General features: G+C 40.4%; 1 protein-coding gene across 2 annotated transcripts in view; it reads left to right on the forward strand.

Annotated features, from left to right (window-relative positions):
• Nucleotides 1-10,377, forward strand: part of LOC143701661 (uncharacterized) — a 29,191-nt gene extending 18,814 nt beyond the window's left edge. For both annotated transcript variants that reach the window (XM_077195153.1, XM_077195152.1), the window contains 7 exons: nucleotides 3,102-3,310; nucleotides 3,397-3,451; nucleotides 3,567-3,679; nucleotides 3,769-3,998; nucleotides 4,320-4,479; nucleotides 4,667-4,774; nucleotides 9,521-10,377. In XM_077195153.1, the coding sequence (XP_077051268.1) occupies nucleotides 3,109-3,310; nucleotides 3,397-3,451; nucleotides 3,567-3,679; nucleotides 3,769-3,998; nucleotides 4,320-4,479; nucleotides 4,667-4,774; nucleotides 9,521-9,612 (960 nt within the window). In that variant the 5' untranslated portion in view covers nucleotides 3,102-3,108 and the 3' untranslated portion in view covers nucleotides 9,613-10,377. The remainder of the gene's footprint in view (nucleotides 1-3,101; nucleotides 3,311-3,396; nucleotides 3,452-3,566; nucleotides 3,680-3,768; nucleotides 3,999-4,319; nucleotides 4,480-4,666; nucleotides 4,775-9,520) is intronic.
• Nucleotides 10,378-21,600: the final 11,223 nt, after the last annotated feature.

Raw genomic sequence — 21,600 nt, forward strand, 5'->3', positions numbered from 1 at the left:
TAATCTTTCAGGATAACTATCCTAATGTCTGCAGGCTGATAGTCATGTTTGTTTATTTATTTTTCTGGTGAAAGGCTATTGGTCTTGCCTCAGTCTATAATGCAAATCGATATGCCAATGTACCTGGGATGAAGACATTTCACACGCAATGCTGTTAGTCTGCCCAAGACGTGAGAACTCGCGAGAACTCAAGACGTATCGGTATGTCAACAAAATGCACGTGTATCCCCTGGTGTAACCATGACAGATTTTACGACCGTAGTAGAAGATACTGTTTCCCAACTGTAGGGGGACCCGAGAGCAAAAACCGCAAAAACGACATAGTGTTGCTTTAAGGCTGTTCCAGGCGGGTTACATGAGCGCTGAGCGCCCGGTGATCGCCTGGATCTCACAACTCCGAAAACGTCAGATCAAATTTTTAAATAGGCGCTTTATAAATAAACCACAGATTTGAGCTGTAAACAACTACATTCTTGACTGAAAACCTATTAAAACTACATTTCATGACAAAATAAAAGTAGTATTTTTAAATTTCTGCGGCCTTTCTCCTCTGCTATTAACACAACCTACTATGAAAAGCGTTATACAAATAAATGTATTACTTGATGGCATCAAACTGCTTTTTTTCTTTTATTTTTTATCTTATCTTGCATTCTTGGGGTACTACAATTGCAGCGGGATTTAGCATTCTACATAAAGCTAAAACAGCTCACGTTAGCTACAAGTTATCGCGAGAACATATTTAGATCAGGCCTACTACTGGCATACTAATGGGGTCCTTAGCTGGGACCCATCTCTTCAGTGGGACTCATCTCTTCCATAGACAGTTAAAGAAATGGACACAGCGACCCCATTGATTTCAACGGAGAAGACTGAAGCCCGATTATTGCACTTCCTGTCTGATGGCTCAGCGACTGCGCAGGCTCAAACTGAGCGTGACGACAGTCTGACAGTTGTACATCTTCTAGTAGCTGTGGCAAATCAAATCTGAATCACCTAATTCCTCAAAAACATTGAAATATTTTGTCCTGTTGCTTTTATGGACTCTTTATCTATGGGCTTCTCCTTTGACTTTATGCCTCTATTTCCCTCCGATTGCCTCATAGACAGTAAAAGATTGCCTGCGAGCTTCTCCTCCTGTCTATACGGTAATGTCTCTATTTTGCGACATAAAGTCGCGTGGTTATGACGCAATCGTTAGCCTGTTTTTAACAAAAACGGCTTCTACGGGGCCATAACGTAAGATACAAAGTAATGGAGCCTTTTATACATTGTCGTGTTTACTTAGAAATAAACAATGGACAAATGAAGTCTTTGGACGCCTCAGATGTAAAGTTATTCGCTGTCAAAGTGACGCCAAAATGAATGGGAGTCAATGGAATGCTAACAGCAGGTGAAGTTCTGCTACAATGGCGGCTCCCGCGAGGCTTCAACTTCCGGCTGAAGGATTTCCCCCTTGATCTCTTCACCACACCGGCGTCCCTTTATAGCGTGTATGCCGTCACATGTTACGTCATGACGCAACACCAATCAGGATTGGATTAGTTTCATTCATACTTCAGATAGATACAGTCGGTTGGTCTGGGAACGCCCCCGGGAACGCCCCGTCACGTGATGTGAATTTAGCCCGTGGGGGAAAACATTGCCTTGGCGCTCATTGAAATACACACGACAATCATGCCGAAGAGGTGCTGTGTCGTTTTCTGTACCGCCAATAAACAAACAAATTATGAATTGAAGTTCTACATCCTTCCTAATAAACACACAGACCCGGAAAGGAGGACAAAATGGCTACAAGCAATAAATAGTAGTGTAATACTTCTGTGATGTTCTGTAATACCTCTATAGTACTTCTATAGTATGTCCCAAAATACTATAGTATTCCTATAGGATTACTATAATATTTTGTCCTAAAATACTACAAGATTCCTATAGTTGTTTTTCATAAGGGATGTCTCGTTCACATTAGCGTTATCAGCTGAAGGCTCGCTTGATAGGCCAATTGCTACGCTCTACACTCAATACAGACTGCAGTCTGTGAGTTAGGATAACTGTCAGCACATTCCCTCGGCAACCTCGTACTACTGATAACTGTTTTACAAAAGGATTAATAGTTTGGAGTGAAGCATACGTACAATTGGTAAGTGACAAGGTTTTATGTATTTTTTTTTTTTTTGGGGGGTTTTATGGAGTTATAGTATGCAACATATGATTGAGTTATAGGCTAATGTTACCGGTAGCTACCGCAATGTTTTACCTGGAGATTCAACCAGATACCAAAATATGTCTGGAAACGACACCTCCGGCCATTTGGTTGGGTCATTGACCCAGTTTTTAATTAAATATGGGCAATCGTACCCTATTGCAGTTAATTTAGCAATATATCGTTGCCGGTCGGCAGGCGTCAATGCTTCGCAATAAGACATTTTGCCATTCAAATACACATGATGTTTGCGGTGTTTTCCCCCACGCCGACCACGGCCCCAAACTATGATGCGTTGCCGACTGTATGTATGCGTTACGCTAAGGGCGTTCCCCCAAAGTTTCATTCGACGCAGTTCGTGTTCCCTCGAAAGGGAACAATACATTTAGACAAAGAAAACTGAAACAGAACAATAACAACTCTAAACAACAAACTGAGAAAATCAAACGTAACAGATTTTAGATTTTATGAAATTGTTGTATTTAAGGGAACATTTACAAAACACTGTTTCACTGATTACAAGTTATGTGTGTTTCCATTTTAGTTGGTCACTTTTACATATAATGTTTTGCTTCTGCCTTCTGGATTTTTTTCATTAAAACTGTGTTAGATCTTTATTCATGTCTTCCTGAAAACATCCCCTTACAAAAGGCCTGTTTCAAAGTCAGAACCTCCATTTTCACCAAAAGGTGACAAGTATTATCTGTAATTTAGGAAAGCTGACCAATCAGATGATCTTAATTTCACAACAACTTTCATACAAAATAGAAATGAATTATTTGATGACTTTAGATGATTTGATTGGTCAACTTTTAAATTTTCTATAATTTACCTGAGTATACTAGCTAAATATGCATGCTTGTTTTTTCTCTTCTTTTTTTTTTTTTTTGTTTGCTAGGCAGAACATGTATGCAGTTGTCACCCTGCAAGACTCAGATGAGATGATGGTGGTCGCATCAAACTGGTTGAGCCCAGACAAGAAACAAAGTTACTGGCCCCCATTCAAATCACCAGAGAAGTTCACGGATGCTGTTCAGAACAGACTTAATCCTGAAACAGGAGGGAAACCATGGGATAAATTAAATATTAGCTTTCACACTGAATATGGTGATGATAATTTTTAAATAACTGTTTGAATTCTGTCTGTCTGTTAAGTTCTCAAATAATGTATTAAAATCTTTATCTTACTGCAGTCACATTTGAGAATGCAAAAGAAGGGCAAAAAGAAATGAAACAACAAAAAGAACGGTAATATACATTTTGTTTCCAACAACATTTTCTCCCCCAAAAGGTTTGACCATTTAAAAGGTTAAATAACCTATTTGTTCTGTTTTGTTAAAGTATGTCTTATTTTTAAATAAAGGTTAAATAGAGGCTTTGGAATACTAAAAAGACAAAGGCTTGAAAATGCTGTAGGAATGTTAAAAAATCAGTTTCAAACGCTTCCTCCAGTACCACCTGCATCCAGAACTGATGGTGAGACAACTATTTTTGTCAAAAATCAGTTTGAGAAGTTTTTTTCTTTTTACTTTTGTTATGATAGCACAACATATTTTACACAACAGACAAGGAAGAGCTCCTCCAAATGCTGAGAGACATCAAAAGTATGGTTCAGGAAAACTCTGCCATGTTAAAGAAACTACTGAAAGACAACACAGATTCTGAAGTCCCCAGCAGCAGTACCAGCGTGCCAAATAAAGAAGTTAAAACAAACCAAAATCTGCCTCTTAAAACCTTTGAAGATGTGAACAAGATTGAAAGGGAGCTCAACACTGCAGCAACACGAAAATCAATGGTGAGTCAACACAGCATTTATAAAACATTTAAAGGGATACTGTACACTTATCTGGTCACGTTCACAAAATAATACTGGAATGTTCCTTAACCATTTACAAAACAGACAAACAAAACAATAAATAAATAAACTAAAATATACTGAGTCAAAATTATTATTTTTGTTTACCTTGAAGAAAAGTTGAAAGCTTCTACTAGGAAAAAGTCCAGGAAGACCATTATACTGTAACAGTACAGTTAGTGGTCATTATGCAAAATATTTGATTATTCAATGCCGTGATTGACCAGTTAGAATCAAATATCAAAAGTAATTTCCTCACAGGTAAAATATCTGTCAATGCTTGGAGGCTTTGGGCCCAGAGACGTGATTAAGAATATTATGCAGCGCGTCCTAACAGATGATCTGGCAAAGGAGTTCAACTGGCAGGGGAGAGGAGATAAAAGGCCCTTCTCTCAGCTTATTTTAACAGATGTAATCAGAGGTAAAGTCAATACTGCATGAACACCTCCCTCATAACAACAATTGTATTTCAGTTATATTTATGTCTGTAGTTATCTTCACATTAAAATGAAAAACAAGAATGGCATATGAGTAAAACATATTTAAAAGACGTTGACACCAATTTGACCATGTAGAGATTACAAACTATCTAAAGTTTCCTTTTTCAGATGCTGCATTTAGACGAAATGTAATCAGGGTTGACTGTGAAAATGAAATAAAAAAATATCTGAGTTACACAGCTGACCGACTCAGAAAGAGACCAAGAGAACAAGGAGGTGAGTAATAGATATTATGTGAATGCACTCATGGGACTATTTCTCAGATACATTTGAGCTCCTGACAAGCAAAAATTTCCTCAGATAAGCTTACTGCCATTTAAAACAAATCATGCAGTGTTGAATGCTAAAGCAATACAAAGTGCTCTGTATTACAGGATATAATACATGAGCATAAAGTACATTATATATGTTATTTTTTCAAAAGAAGGTTGAAAACACCAATAAAATGGCTTGAAAATGTGAATATCTTCTAAAGCCATGTTAAAAAAAACATCCAACGCTCCGCCCAGCCGTGCGGGTACAGAAAAGTAAGCTGATTAGACCGGTAGACACGACAGAGGGAAAGACACTGGCAACCCGACAGGGTAGCCGTACCATGGAAAAATACAAAGGTTCAAAGGGAGATCTCTGAAGTGCGCTGAGAACCAGAGACGGGTCCCAAGAGGGTACGGGGTGTATCCGAGGAGGATTTAACCTTCTTGCACCCCTGAAGAACCTGACAATCAGGTTGCACGTCCCCAAAAGATTTACCGTCAACTGCATAGTGATTTGCGGCAATAACGGCAACATATACATACACATACACTCGGACACATACACTCGAAAGGCAAATATGCAAGGCATCTGCTTCCTTATCTATACCTGCACGGCGGGGCGGAGCGTGTGTAAGTTCACATGTCATTGTTCATTGGCTCGTTTAGTAACACTCGAAGAGGTTGGTCTTGCAAGCAAGATCCCAATTCGTGACCGACTGAAAGGAAACGTCTCGGGTTACGACTATAACCCTCGTTCCCTGAGAAGGGAACGAGACGCTGCGTCGAGAATCGACACATTGGGGAATGCCTTCGGCATGAAGCGTCTGAAGTCAGCTATTCAATCTTGATTGGCGTAGCACAATCGCGTCACTCGTGACGTCGCATGTGACGGTGATCTGGAAGCTATATAAGGTCACAGGAAACAGTGAATGTCAGCTTCTGATAGGTCAAAGCAAGTCGTTCTCAGGGGCACGAAAAGTGTGGCCGAGGGACGCAGCGTCCAGTCGTAACCCGAGACTTTCCCTTTCAAGGGAACTCGCGCTGCGTCGAGAATCGACACATTGGGGAACTAAATGCCCACTGCGCCACACTGAGAGAATACGCCCTGGTGTGAAGCATCTGGCACACTCACGGACGATAGGAATGAGAAGGCAGATCCAACCTAGATTGTCAGAAGATTTGGTTTAAGAAGGGGAGGTCTGGAGCCGCTGGCTCAACGGACCCCATGGATGGGAACCCCAGACAGTAAAGAAATATTAGATGAGAGGTGAAGGCAAGAGCGCACCTCGTACATCAGTTATGAGAGGTTTCTGAAGATAACCAACTGTCTAAATGAAAAACAGGGGGATAGCTCCGAGCCCTTGATACATATCTAGATAGATCTAAGTCCTCCAAGCCCGAGGCCTAACATAGGGACCTCCAAGGCTACGACCTTGACCATCCGACACATGCGCTGGAGGATGGATTACCTGAAGAATCATGATACTGCCTACAGGCACCTCAGTGTCAAGGCAGAAATAAAGTAGAGTGGCTGCCACGTCATCACGTAAGAGGGGGCAGCACCACCACTCTTCTAGGGAGCAGGACGAGCAGGAAGCAGACTCAAATAGATTCTTATACGATAAATACCCAGAGAATCATGATATTGCCTACAGGCACCTCAGTGTCGAGGCAGAAATAAGATAGAGTGGCTCCCATGCCCTCGAGTAAGAGGGGGCAACGCCACCACTCTTCCAGGGAGTAGGACGAACAGGAAGCAGACTCAAGATTCTTATATATATTCTCATATAACTCATCCACAGGACATGACGGGTGCCAGGTGCCTAATGCCAAAAGGCTAGATGACAGGATTCATCCTCCAATCTACAGGAACATGGAGTTTTCTTAGTGGGAATGTCCCTACGAGCTCACCCTTAGAAGCTTGCGGAGGGCACTAAGGTCGCCACAGAGGCCCTAAGCATGAACGGGAGGTCCCGTTAGAGAACAGGATGGAACGCCAGTAGTGAAGGCAGTGGGCAGTATTTAACTGGGTTCAATGCCATACCTAACTTTCCTAGAAATATTTAGATCCTAGTAGAGTGGGGTTCTAGAATGGGTGACCTAACCACCTCGATGGAAAGGGCAACCTATTTATGGGTTGGTCCCCCTCAGGGGCCAGACCCATAGTCTCCATAACTCCGGCCGTGGATAAAATATTGTACCACCGGCCTGGGAAAGAAGATCTCTCCTAATAGGGACTCGCCAGGGAGGACTCTTCAGGAGACTTATAAGGTCCGAGAACCAAATACGGGCTGGCCAGTATGGAGCTACAAGGAGTAAACTCACACCGTACCTCCTGACCCTTTCCAGAACCCCAGGGAGCAGAGCGATCGGGGGAAAAGGGAACAGACGTGACCTCAGCCACATCTGTACCATGGCATCCAGGCCCAAAGGAGCTGGATGTGTGAGAGAGTACCAGAGCGGGCAATGAGTGTTCTCATGAGAGGCGAACAGGTCAACCTCCCGCTCGGCCAAACTCTCTCCATATAAGCTCAACTACTTCAGGGTGGAGCCGCCGTTCCCCGGGCCTCAGCCTCGACAGGATATCTGCTCCCACATCATCAAACCCAGGAATATAAATAGATCTAACAGAGAGAAATTTATCCTGGAACCCTAGAAGAATCTGATGCGCCAGTCTAGAAAGAGGGCATGATTTCAGGCCTCCTTGGCGGTTGATATAAGAGACCACCGACATATTGCCTGTCCTAATGAGGACATGATGGCCTCTGAGGTCTACAAGGAAGTGCCTCAGGGCAAAGAATACGGCCAACATCTCCAAGCTATTAATATGCCATGAGAGATGATGGTCCTTCCAAGTACCTAGGGCGTAAAGGCCCTCCATAACCGCACCCCAGCCCGTGCGGGACGCATCTGTAGTCAAAGTTTTTCTCTGACATGGTGCTCCCAAGGCCGGGCCTTGAGACAGGAACCATGGTTTCTTCCACATGACAAGAGCACGAAGGCATTTGCGCGTGACTCTGATCATGCGAAAGGGGTTCGCCAGCAGAGAAAACCCCTTGGTCCTGAGCCACCACTGTAAGGCCATCATGCGGAGCAGACCAAAAGGAATTACGATGGAAGCTGCAGCCATGAGGCCCCAAAACTCTGTGAAAGTGTTTGACAGTGATGGCCTGGCCTAACCTAATACTCTTTATTGTGGTTAAGATATTATTTATACGAACAGGAGACAATTGTGCCTGCATCGTGACTGAGTCCCACTCTACTCCCAGGAACGTAGTCCTCTGAAGAGGAGTTAAGGAACTCTTTTTCACATTGAGTGTCAACCCCAAGCACCTCAGAATCGCCCGTTCTTCTGACAGAGCCAGAATGAGCCAGTCATCTATGTGATTTAGAATACGGATCCCCTGAAGTCTCAATGGAGCAAGGGCAGCATCCATACATTTAGTAAAGGTGCGAGGAGATAAGGCTAGGCCGAAAGGAAGAACCGTATATTGATAAGCTTTTCCCCCCAAAAGCGAATCTCGGAAACTTCCTGTGATGGGGTTAGAAGGGAACGAGGAGTTAAGGAGCTTGTGGATCTATCATGACAGACCAGTCTTCGGAGCTGGTTTGACTGACATTCGGTATCTTGAATCTAAACCTCCTCAGAGGTTGATCCAGTACCCTGAGATCCAAAACCAGGCCTAACTCCCCCTCCCCTCACAGGAACTATGAAGTGCCGGCTGTAGAACCCAGGCTCCCGTAACCGAAGAAGAGCCCACGTTGAGGTCTCCTGTGTTAAGAGGGACTAGACTTCCTGTTCCAAGAACCGACCCTGCTCGGGGCTGGCCAAAATGTGAACCACCCCTAATAGATCATATATTTATTTTTTATATTAGCTCCACTGTAAGCAGGACCCCCTAGGCTGTATTTTGAAGACCCCTCGGGGTGTCTAGATATGCCATTATGGGGACCAGTCCCTCGAGACTGGCCTCGGCTATACATTTCCAAACGGCTTCGGTGACCTGAAGCAGCTAACTGGCAGGAACTAACCGAAATATGCTCTCTACAGACCTCCTGAGAGGTGGCGCAACATCTTCGGGCGGACACTGTGATCTGTGTTCGCTGGAACATCGATTTCCTAAGGGCTGCATAAGGGGGTGAGACTCTTGTACTCGCCCTCCTGTGGGAACGGCCAGAAGGGTCAGTGTGTTACGACAAGACCTCTTGGTCAGGGCCATCTTAACCCGAGAGACAGTCCTCAGACCTGTCTTCGGTATGGAGGGCTTTGTGCGAGAATGTTTCCTCTGGCCCCAAGCCTTATATGGGGGGGCACGAGAGGCAACCTTCTCAAAAAACATATGAGGAGCTGGTGGCTGTCCTATGAGGCTGCCCCCTGGCAGCAACCCCATGAGACCTGGACTGACAACTGGGGATATCTGATTGTCGCTCTGCCTCCTGAAGCCTCTCGACAACGGTTCTTGCCGTGTCGCCAAAGAAGCCAGAAGGCGAAAGGGGGGGCATCGAGAAGGAAGGCCCTGTCCTTCTCCCCGATCCCCAAGCAATTCAGCCATAAATGTCTCTCTGAGACAACTAGTGCTGCCATAGAACGGCCAATGGCACGAGCCGTCTTTTTAATAATACGGAGAGATAAGTCAGCCACTCTACGAAATTCAGTAATACTGTCGTCATATATTCCATATATTGTATAATTCTCATTCCTCTGCAGGTATTGGGCCTGACATCCCAATTGTGATTTCTCCTACACCAATGGACGATGATGTAGAGCTGGAAGAAATTTGGAAACTCTTTACGGACTGAGTTTTCAATCATCAATCATGGGTCACATGATAATTACACATGAAACATCCATTTTATCAAGGAATAAATGTTATTTTGGTCACACAGTTTAAGGTCCAATTCTCACCATTAACCCTTAAATGCATACCTTGGGTAGACTTGGCGTGGGGGAAAACAATCATGGCGTTAACCCAGTGTAACCTATGTAGAATCACTTATGCCGCTCGACAGAGCAAAATACATGCACTCTAAAAAATTATATGATCAATAAGTAATGATAACATATATTTTTACATTGCTGTAGCTCATCAAAATAAGTTAAGGCATTTTCAACTTTTTTACAAGTTCTACAAGATCCAAATCATTTATTAATGTCAGTTTAATGTAATTTAAGTTGAAATTTACAGTGTAGAAAAACTGAGCTGTATTGGATCGGATTTTCTGTACATTATCTGTGACTGGACAATGGAACGACCCAACGGAATGGCCAGAGATGCTCCCCCAAATATTACACGGCATATTAGCCTACTTCATAAATCACCCAGTCTTTGGATGAAGACGTTTATTCAGTGTCCCTGAATTTAATGGATTTAGAGTATGTTTTACATTTTAACGTTTTAAAATGATCATAAAGTCTTGTGCTATGTAATGTATATTTTTCTGAATTTGCCGTGTGCAATGCAAAGGGCATTTGTTCATGTATAAGTTTGTTTGGGCTAGAATAGAAACATGAAATGAGTCGGTGGTGGCAAAAAAAATTCTATTACTGAATAAGAGTCAAACATGTACCAATTGTCTTTAAAGATTATTTATTTCGTTGCAAGGAAAGGTCAGACCATGTAGTAACAGTAACAGTTCATTGTTCTATCAATGTAGCAGAGAATCATGGGACTCCACATGCAATCCTCGTGCTTTTTATTACCTTCATCTAATTACCATCATGTTTCTAAGATACTATAATAATATAAATATAAATATAAATGTTCATGTGAGGAGGGCATCCTTCCTTCTTTATAGTCCCTACCCCCAAGGTTATTTCTCTAGGCCTAATGAAGATACAGTCATGCCCAGAATTAATCGCACCCCTGGTAAATATGGTAAAAATGGCTGTAAAAAATAAATCTGCATTGTTTATCCTTTTGATCTTTCATTCAAAAAATTGGCAAAATCCTAACCTTTCATTGAAGTAAAAGAATTGAAAGTGGGGGGGGGGGAAATCACATTATAAAATAAATGTTTTCTCCAAAACACGTTGGCCACAATTATTCTTACCCTTTTATTAAATACCTTTTTGCAATCTCCTTTTGCCAAGATAACTGTCCTGAGTCTTCTCCTATAATGCCTGATGAGTTTGGGGAACAACAGACAAGAGATCAGAGACCATTCCTCCATACAGAATCTCTCCAGATCCTGTAGATTCCCAGATCCATGTTGGTACTTCTTCACTTCAGTTCATTCCACTCATTTTCTATATGGTTCAGGTCAGGGAACTGGGACGGTCATGGCAGAAGCTTCATTTTGTGCTCCGTAACTCAATTTTGTGTTGATTTTGATGTTTGTTTTGGATCGTTGTCCAGATGGAAGATCCAAACATGGCCCATTATAAGATTTCTAGCAGAAGGCGTCAGGTTTTGTTTTTTATCTGTTGATATTTGATAGAATCCATGATGCCATGTATCTGAATAAGAAGTCCAGGACCTCCAGCAGAAAAATAGGCCCCCAACATTAAAGATCCAATGGTATATTAAATTGTACACATGGGGTACTTTTTATCATTGTGTGCACCAAACCCATCTAGTGTGTTTCTGCCAAAAAGCTCTTTTTTTAGTTTCATCTGACCACAGAACCCTGTGCCGTTTAAAGTTCCAGTCGTGTCTGACAACTGAATATGCTGGAGTTTGTTTTTGGAGGAGCGAGGAGCATTTTTCTTAAAACCCTCCCAAACAACATGTGGTGATGTAGGGGTTGTTTGATTTTTTTAATAGGCTTTCTGACCCCAAGACTCTAGTAATCTCTGCGATTCTCCATCTGTGATCCTTGAAGAGTCTCTGGACACTCAAACTCTCCTCCTCACCGTGCATTAAGGCAATATAGACACACGTCCTCTTCCTGGCAGCATCGTAACATCTTTAGTTGATTATAACTTCTTAATTATTGCCCCGATGGTCAAAATGGGAATTTTCAATTCTTTAGCTATTTTCTTACAGCCACTTTCTATTTTGTGATGCTCAACAATCTTTTGATGCACATCAGAACTATATTCTTTGGTTTTACTCATTGTGGTTGATGAATAAGGGAATTTGGCCTTTGTGTTTCCTCATATTTAAACTCCTCTGAAACAATAAGTCATAGCTGGACAATTTCATGTTCCTAGTCACTCTGGTGTGCTAAATAAAGGTAAATATTAATGGGAATACACTTCATAGTTATGTTATTCATAAAAAATTATAGGGGTATGAATAATTGTGGCCAACGTGTTTTGGGGAAAAATATTTCCCCCCCCACACACACACACACACACACACACACTTTCAATTCTTTTACTTCAATGAAAGGTTAGGTTTTTGCCAAATTTTTGAATGAAAGATCAAAAGGATAAACAATGCAGATTTATTTTTTACAGCCATTTTTGATCATATTTACCAGGGGTATGATTAATTCTGGGCACGACTGTATGTCTTAGCCATATCTAACACTTTGTTAGATTTGCTTATCCTATAGTGGAGGCCCACTGTCTCGGTCATATACATCAGCCACATATTACTTTTTGTCAAGTCACGTATATAAGGTCATACACGTCATTCATAAGGTTTAGTAACAGTTCATTGTTCTATCAATGTAGCAGAGAATCATGGGACTCCACATGCAATCCTCGTGCATTTTATTACCTTCATCTACAGTAATTACCATCATGTTCCTAAGATTCTATGAATATAAGAACATATAGAACATAAGAACTAATGTCAAACGTTAATTTACCACAGTACCACATTTAACAAACATTTGTCAAAACTCAAAAGCCTAAAAGCCAGTTATTGATAAACAGTTTGGCATCAATGACACGGGTTTGGATCAGTCAGTTTTCTTTTGTCTTGCATGCATAGCTTTATTTATTTATTTGTTTGTTTTTCTTGTTGCTCGTACAGACATGCATGAATTAATTCAAGGTCTAAGCGTATTAATTCGAGTGGCTTGTTTCCCCCCTCACGGCATAAACGGATATGCCGTTTTTTTGGGTGTTCCCAGTAAAGCCGAAGTTTATGTCTGATACATAATGATGAAGTGGTACTGAGCTACCACGGACAAAACAACATAAATTTAAAAAAACAAAAACAATCACCAGCAAATCTTGAACTGGCTCACGATTTACTGAAAAGAGAAAGTCCTGAACACAATCTAATATTAGTATCACTCTCACTTGATGGTGGATTTGGTAAAAAAAGGTGTCAGCAATCAAAATAATGATTTTGAAGGTGTTGAAAATTATAGTTTTTGAGAATATGTTTGAGAGAACTGAATATGAGTGAGAACACTGGGAAATTAGCTCTGACGAGGACAGTGATAACGGAATTAAACATCTGCTCAAACTGAGCCCTTCCAAGCTCCAAAAGGTGACAAAATACGCTTTTTTTATTAGTTAGTAATTGTTACTCACTGGGGGGGGGGGGGGGGGGGGGGGGGGTAAACTCCTAATCATTGCTTATTAATAGTTAGTAAGGTAGTTGTTAAGTTTAGGCATTTGTTGGGATTAAGGGATGTAGAGTATGGTCATGCAGAATAAGGCATTAATGTGTGCTTTATAAGTACTAATAAACAGCCAATATCATATTAATATGTATACAGTAAGTTAACAGTGACAATTGTACCCTAAACTTAAGTGTTACCGTTATTGTTTTATATTGTGTTTATATTTTAAGATGCATTAGCCTTCAGATAATTTTACTGCATGGACATGTTTTATAGGTGTATAACAGTAGGCATTAGCATGTTTGTCTAGTTCAATAAACCTGTCATTAATTTGGACATCATACTAACACCTACTGAAGAATTCTAAACAATTACATACAAAAATACAATTATTGGCTAAAAATTATTTTTATTTAAATGAAAAAAGATTTAGTACTGCTGCCAGACAACAATGCTGAAGTATGTTTTAAGGTTAAAGGGTTAGTTCACCCAAAAAAATGAAAATTCTGTCATCATTTACTCACCCTCAAGTTATTCTAAACCTGTATGAGTTTTTTTTTTTTGTGGCTCTGCTGAACACAAAATAAGATATTATGAAGAATGTTGGTAACCAAACTGTTGCTAGATACCACTGATTTCCATAGGATGAAAAAGTCAATAGGGACCAGAAACGGTTTAGTTACCAACATTCTTCAAAAAAATATTTTTTGTTGTTGTTGTGTTCAGCATAAGAAAGAAATTCAAATGGGTTTGGAACAACATTTAAGTGAGTATATGATGACAGAATTTAATTTGAACTTAAACTTAAGTCTTCTGGAAAACCTAAAGAACACATGACCAAGTAGATCAAATTCATCCTTGGCCCCGTCCCTTCGTTCCGAGGTAGCCACAGAAGTTAAGAAGATCAAAAACAGGAAAAAGACGGGCCTTGACAACATCCCAGTCCAGGCCTGAAAGCTTCTTGGCCGCTGAGGCATCACCGACCTCACAAAATAGTTCAACCGAATTGTCACAGAGAGCAAGGCCCGCATGCACCTGGCTGTCCAGCACCACTGTGCCCATCTGGAAGGGCAAAGGCAACACAGCCAAATGCTTCAACTACCGCCTGATCTGCCTGTTGCACAATGAAGATCTTAGAGAAAGTTATATAAAGGATGGTGTTGAAACAAGACTAAAGAGCTCAATGCAAATGTCACTGTCAGAAACCAGTAAAATCACATTTATGGGTAAGAGAGAATGTCAACCTGTTAAATCAAACAAGAAGCTTTTGCAGCATCCTATTGACTGATTATTCTTAATGTGGAACTATGTGGAACATCTTGTAATATTTCTAGATGACTCCAAAGAGACTGAACAACTGGATGGCCTATCAGAGCAACTGTCAGACTAAGGTCAACAAGCAATAAAAACCCAAGAAAACAGCACAGTTCACATAAGATATACAAACTCTTTGGGGACGCTCCCTTAGCGTGCGCCTCTGAAGTATGAATGAAACTAATCCAATCCTTCATGTTACGTCATGACGCAACACCAATCAGGATTGGATTAGTTTCATTCATACTTCACGCACGCTAAGGGAGCGTCCCCAAAGAGTCGTTTTCAACGACGCAGTGCGAGTTCCCTGGAAAGGGAACTGCATAGTTCCCCTTTAACCCTCTGGGGACGGATTGGGCGGTACCGCCCAAAATGGCATACTTTTACAAATGTGTAATTATCTTAAAAACTATTAATGATAGAGAGGTGCGGTCTTTTTTTTGCCGTCTTCCTCAGATTCTGCTGAAAACAGTGATAACAAACTTACCTGGCTTGTATACACACTTCCTTGTTGCGCAATACCACTACATCAAAGGCCAATGAAATCGATGTTGTTGGGCAGATTCACGAGCAACAACCAATGGAAAAATTGCCGATGGAAGAATATTTTTCTTACCCAATCAGAGGAATGTTACCATGACGTATTCTAGCAAATCGGAGGACTGTAGCCTTGCAAGGGGTGGTACTATATACTATTACGCAAACAGCGTTGAGTGGCAGAGACGACAGAAAGGACACGTCGAGTATAAAGGCTTTACGGAGCAAGAGCGCACAGAGATATGAGAGAGAGACACAACAATTATAATATATATATATATACACTCACCTAAAGGATTATTAGGAACACCTGTTCAATTTCTCATTAATGCAATTATCTAATCAACCAATCACATGGCAGTTGCTTCAATGCATTTAAGGGTGTGGTCCTGGTCAAGACAATCTCCTGAACTCCAAACTGAATGTCAGAATGGGAAAGAAAGGAGATTTAAGCAATTTTGAGTGTGGCATGGTTGTTGGTGCCAGACGGGCCGGTCTGAGTATTTCACAATCTGCTCAGTTACTGGGATTTTCACGCACAACCATTTCTAGGGTTTACAAAGAATGGTGTGAAAAGAGAAAAACATCCAGTATGCGGCAGTCCTGTGGGCGAAAATGCCTTGTTGATGCTAGAGGTCAGAGGAGAATGGGCCGACTGATTCAAGCTGATAGAAGAGCAACTTTGACTGAAATAACCACTCGTTACAACCGAGGTATGCAGCAAAGCATTTGTGAAGCCACAACACGCACAACATTGGGGCGGATGGGCTACAACAGCAGAAGACCCCACCGGGTGGTCCCACTCATCTCCACTACAAATAGGAAAAAGAGGCTATAATTTGCAAGAGCTCACCAAAATTGGACAGTTGAAGACTGGAAAAATGTTGCCTGGTCTGATAAGTCTCGATTTCTGTTGAGACATTCAGATGGTAGAGTCAGAATTTGGCGTAAACAGAATGAGAACATGGATCCATCATGCCTTGTTACCACTGTGCAGACTGATGGTGATGGTGTAATGGTGTGGGGAATGTTTTCTTGGCACAGTTTAGGCCCCTTAGTGCCAATTGGGCATCATTTAAATGCCACGGCCTACCTGAGCATTGTTTCTGACCATGTCCATCCCTTTATGGCCACCATGTACCCATCCTCTGATGGCTACTTCGAGCAGGATAATGCACCATGTCACAAAGCTCGAATCATTTAAAATTGGTTTCTTGAACATGACAATGAGTTCACTGTATTAAAATGGCCCCCACAGTCACCAGATCTCAACCCAATAGAGCATCTTTGGGATGTGGTGGAACGGGAGCTTCGTGCCCTGGATGTGGATCCCACAAATCTCCATCAACTGCAAGATGCTATCCTATCAATATGGGCCAACATTTCAAAAGAATGCTTTCAGCACCTTCTTGAATCAATGCCACGTAGAATTAAGGTAGTTCTGAAGGCGAAAGGGGGTCAAACACAGTATTAGTATGGTGTTCCTAATAATCCTTTAGATGAGTGTATATATATATATATATATATATATTAGTGCTGTCAAACGATTAAAATATTTAATCGCGATTAATCGCATTAATGTCATAGTTAACTCGCGATTAATCGCACATTTTTATCTATTCTAAATTTCTCTTGATTTCTCTTTGTTCATTATTTCATTTCATTTCATTCAGTTCATTATATTTTCTCATTTTAATGCTCTTATCAACATGAAAAAAGTGGATTGCTTTCTTTGTGCACATTTTTTTTTATTGAAAACAACATAGGCAATACTGTGTTCAATTTCACACAAACATTCTCACTTGGAGCAAAATAATTTCTTTGTAACACAATGTAACACTGTCCATCAATAAAAGGGTGAAAGAAATACTGACGAGGTACTGATATTGACGAGGGGGCGGAGAATTCACATTAGGTGTGTGTGTGTGTGCTTGGCCATCATCAAGTGGTATTTCGGACGTGCTGCGATGATGATAGCTCAGTTCATAACGACAAAACACACATATCACTTTGGTCTAGTCAATGGAACCATTTGGCAACTTTTTCAAAGTAAACTTTCCATTCAGAATCTTATTGGCATCCATTTCGGCGTCTCGCGCTCGTCATCCACTCAAAACGTAACTTTAACCTATTTGGCCGGCTCGCAAGCCCAAACAAGTGTGTGTGCGCGTGCCTGTTGTTTTGTTTCCGGTCTAGATCCACTTGCGCTTTGGTCGACGAAGCAACAAAACGTCCTCGCACGGCGCAAGCCCTTGAAATGAATGGGTTTCATAGCGCAGCGCCGCGCATGCCGCGTCCTGTTGCAAAAGCATGTGAAAAAAAACTACAAAGTTTGCTAGACCAAAAAGACCGTTAATCTCGCGATAAAAAAATTAATCGCGTTAAAATGGTTTTGCGTTAACGCCGTTAATAACGCGTTTAACTGACAGCCCTAATATATATATATATATATACATATATAATTATAGCATTATGCATTGTTTTAGCACTTTTATGATGGCAAGCAGTAAACGATTTACGGTGGAACAAGCCCTGGAACAATTACTAGAATGTGACGAGGAGAAAGCATTGCTTAGAAAATTCTAAGCATTCCTAAGAAAAACGCCCGTTTGTAAATAAAGTTAAATTTTTCATTGTTCTTTACACATTTTATTTAACAATTACACATGTCTGTCAAGCAAAAGCTTTGACAAATATATTTTTTGTTCAAAAACTGTTCACTATTGTTGTGTGATGTGTGATTTTCTTAAATAAATGCCAAAAATCGAATTTCCGTTTTTGAAATTCTCTAGTTTATTGTACATTTTCACTCATACTTCCTTTATAAACATATTACATGCGTGCTTATGTTAGCTTAGGGTATTCTGAGTCCATAGATACCAAACACATAGTGTTCCATCTCCATTACATATAGTTTATAAGCCCAAATGTAAAAATAGAGAAAACGGACCAAAAAGAGCTTAGTCCCCAGAGGGTTAAGTGGTGTCTGGTGTTTCTGCAAATCTGCGTCAGGATAGATCAAATAGACCCAATGAAAGGAGCATGTGGCACATCATGTGGGACTACATTTACTACATTTGAATCAAATCACTCTATTCTTATTCATATACAATTTTTGTTGTTATCTTAGCCACTATTCTGCAACTTGCTAAGATAACAACAAAAAAATTGTATATGAATAAGAATAGAGTGATTTGATTCAAATGTAGTAGTTAACCCTCCAACTAAAGATCAGAACTGACGAACGTTTGCGTCCGTGAGAATAAGACCCAGCCTGCGTAAGTTTTCTGTGCTACATCGGGTCCCTAATGAACGGATAATTGAAAGTATGTTATACCCAGAATAATCAATCTAAATTTAATCACAACTAATCTTATGATCAGCTCTTAAATCATAAAGATATAAAATTAAAGTGACACTTAAATTTGGAGTCAGATAAAAATTTTCAGGAGTCGGAATTTAAATTTTAAATTTTAAATTAATTTAAATTTAAAACCAAAACTTTAATAAATTAAAATGAATTTTTACAGAAGAGCCAGAAAGGACATACATGCTGAATACCTTCAACCACGCTCTTTGTTCCATCATTGGGCAGGTGGGTGGACCTGTCCACAGTTCAGGTGCTGTGGCACTTTCCATAGGAACCCCAATACACCAGTATCGACGAAACGTCAAACGTAACTGACTGAATGGGAACGTCTAGGTTAAAAATGTAACCCCCGTTCCCTGAAGGAGGGAGAGGAGACGTTACGTCCCCCTGCCACAGCCCTGAACCACCACTGAATGGCCGGAATCCATTCTATTACGGTCTATCTAATCTATTAAGGTGTCTAGAGGAAATGAATCCCTTGATGGCACTGAATTTCTTAAGTTTGTCAGTTTAAATCTAGACTAAAAACACATCTCTTTGACCTGGCATACACATAGAACATTATACATTTCTATAATTCAAATCAGTTAAATGATTATTAGGCTGCATAAACTAGGTCAGCCAGAACCTTGAAACTCTTCCTATAACATCTGATCTACTCATTACATTATAAGAAGAATGGTATCTACGCTTATGTTAGTATTTCTGTTTATTCCAAAGTCTACTGTAGAATTTTTTTACAGTACAGATTGTTTCAAAGCAGCTTTACAGTGATAACAGGAAAATAATTCAACAAATTAGTTTCTAGAAGAAAATAGCATCATAGTCCAGCTTGAGTAAGTTTAGTGATTTTTCATTTTTGTTGTAAAAAAGTTATTAATTTAGTTTATTTATATATATAGCTCTGGAGAAAACCACGTCTGCGTTTTGTAGTTTTTTTAAAAAAATTCTTATCTCTGTTTCGTCGACTGTCCATTAACATTCCAGGTGATAAAATGTATTGTCTGTGTAGCCATCGACAGATCTGCTCTCACTGACCAAAGGTCCCTGTCAAAACAAAGGGGGAGGGCAGGGACTTTTTGTTTTGCATTCTGAGAGAATTACTGAGACTGAGTTTTAAACATTCTGGTGTCCCAATTTTTTTTTACCTATGTTGTATTCTTTGTCTTTGTAACTTTGAGTCGTGAGTATGGTGTTGTCTGACACTTGTTAGACAGGTTATCATGTATGTTACACCCACAATTGCCACTTTCTGTTTTACTAGGTGTTAAGATTCTTACAGAACCCATCCTAGTCTAAATGTATGGTGTAACATCTGCAGCGTTGTCTCAAATAAAGAGAGATAAGGATCTAAACACGAACAGTTGTGCACAGTCACAATAATCCACAAACAGGCAAGACATGAATCTCCAAGGCAGACAAGGCATGAACCTCATGACGATACAACACAACAAACATACGTTGAGGAGCTCTAACAATAACCAGAGAATGTCTAATATGGGGAGAACGTTCACTCAGTAAACTTCCGGCTTCTGAACTGGTTGCAGTTCCACTCTGGTTCCATATGAGGGGGCTCACAGGACGAGTGCAGAATGAATGGAGGTCAATGGAGCTATACCCCTCAAAATCCCCTTTTCTCAGGATATAGTTTTTTGTCTAGTAATTTGAGTATTGTATTCGAAAGGAGATGCAAAGAAATTACTCATTGCTGGGTGTTAGATTTTTCTCATTTGAGTCACTCATTTGCTTTAAAAAGTATTTTAAAATGTCAATGACATCATACACATGTCATCATACACATTCTTCAGTCACTTTGGTGCTCTTGTGCTCTGCACTTTCTTTTCTTTCGAGGCATCGACAACACAGCTGACACAGGTAAATACACGTGCTAGAAGAGTTTTTGTTTTGTTGTTTTAAAAGAGCACGCCGAAAATACACACACACATTCTGGTCCCGCTTCAGATGCCACGATGCCATCAAGCGGTATCTCTGGTCGTAATCAGTCCTTAACTGACCAATCAGCGTTCATTAGCAGGATGCTAGTGTGTAGTGGGCAACAATAACTCAACCTGTAAGAAATCGAAAGGACATACGTACTCGTTCATTCAACTTTTGACCTATAACTTATGTTGAACTTGCAAAATCTACAATCAAATCTGAGATTTCTCAATGGCGAGATTTCTCAATGGCTTTCGGGTGAAAGAGACAAATTTAGCCGTCTAGCTCCATAGACTCCCATTCATTTTGCACTCAGGGCGATCGCCCCCCCAGTGGAACTCTGGTGCAACTACTACCCAAATTCGGTACAATAGGACTTAATAGGGAGTGGCCAGGCTTTCCGTAGACGGGCTTTGCAATAACCGACAAACGCTCACTCAAACACATGGGAGCTAACGAGGTAACAAGGGGAGGGGGATTTTGTTGGGGAAACAAACATCGATAACCATGGTAACATACAAGGTGGTGAGAGCAAACACAAGGTGAGACAATACATGACCAGTCAAAACCACACTTCAACATAAATGTCTCGAACTCAGACACCACAGTAGCTACTGAGTTCGTTACAACAACAGATATAAGTAATTAACATTTACATGGACAAAACATTACATTTTTAATAGATGCTGAAATGTACAATACGGACATATTGACAACATCTAAAATGTAAACATTAGGCTATGTATTTACAGCTATAGAACAGATGATATTTATAAATCTTTAATAACATATATATATATATATATATATATATATATATATATTGGAATATTTTTTTTCTACCATTTTACTGATTTATTTTATACCCTTAACCCTACCCACATGCCTGGACATAACCTCTTTTATAGAGTATAATCAATAAATAAAATGTAAAGGGCAGAATAATGGGCCATGACACAACCTGATTTCACCAAGTGCAACATGTTTCTGTATCCTGAATCTGGAACAACATTCTAATCACCCAATCAGATTTGAGGGTTTTGAGTTTTATGTTAAGTCTAGGTTTACAACCAGGGTAAGGTCCTATCTGACAAACAGGAGTTTTTCTGTTAATATTGGTAATTATCAATCTTCTTCTGTAAAGTTGACGTGTGGAATTCCTC

The sequence above is a fragment of the Siphateles boraxobius genome, unplaced genomic scaffold, assembly GCF_051911475.1.
Source record: "Siphateles boraxobius isolate OS27281-9 unplaced genomic scaffold, OSU_SipBor_1 33, whole genome shotgun sequence".
In the NCBI taxonomy this organism is placed as follows: Eukaryota; Metazoa; Chordata; class Actinopteri; order Cypriniformes; family Leuciscidae; genus Siphateles; species Siphateles boraxobius.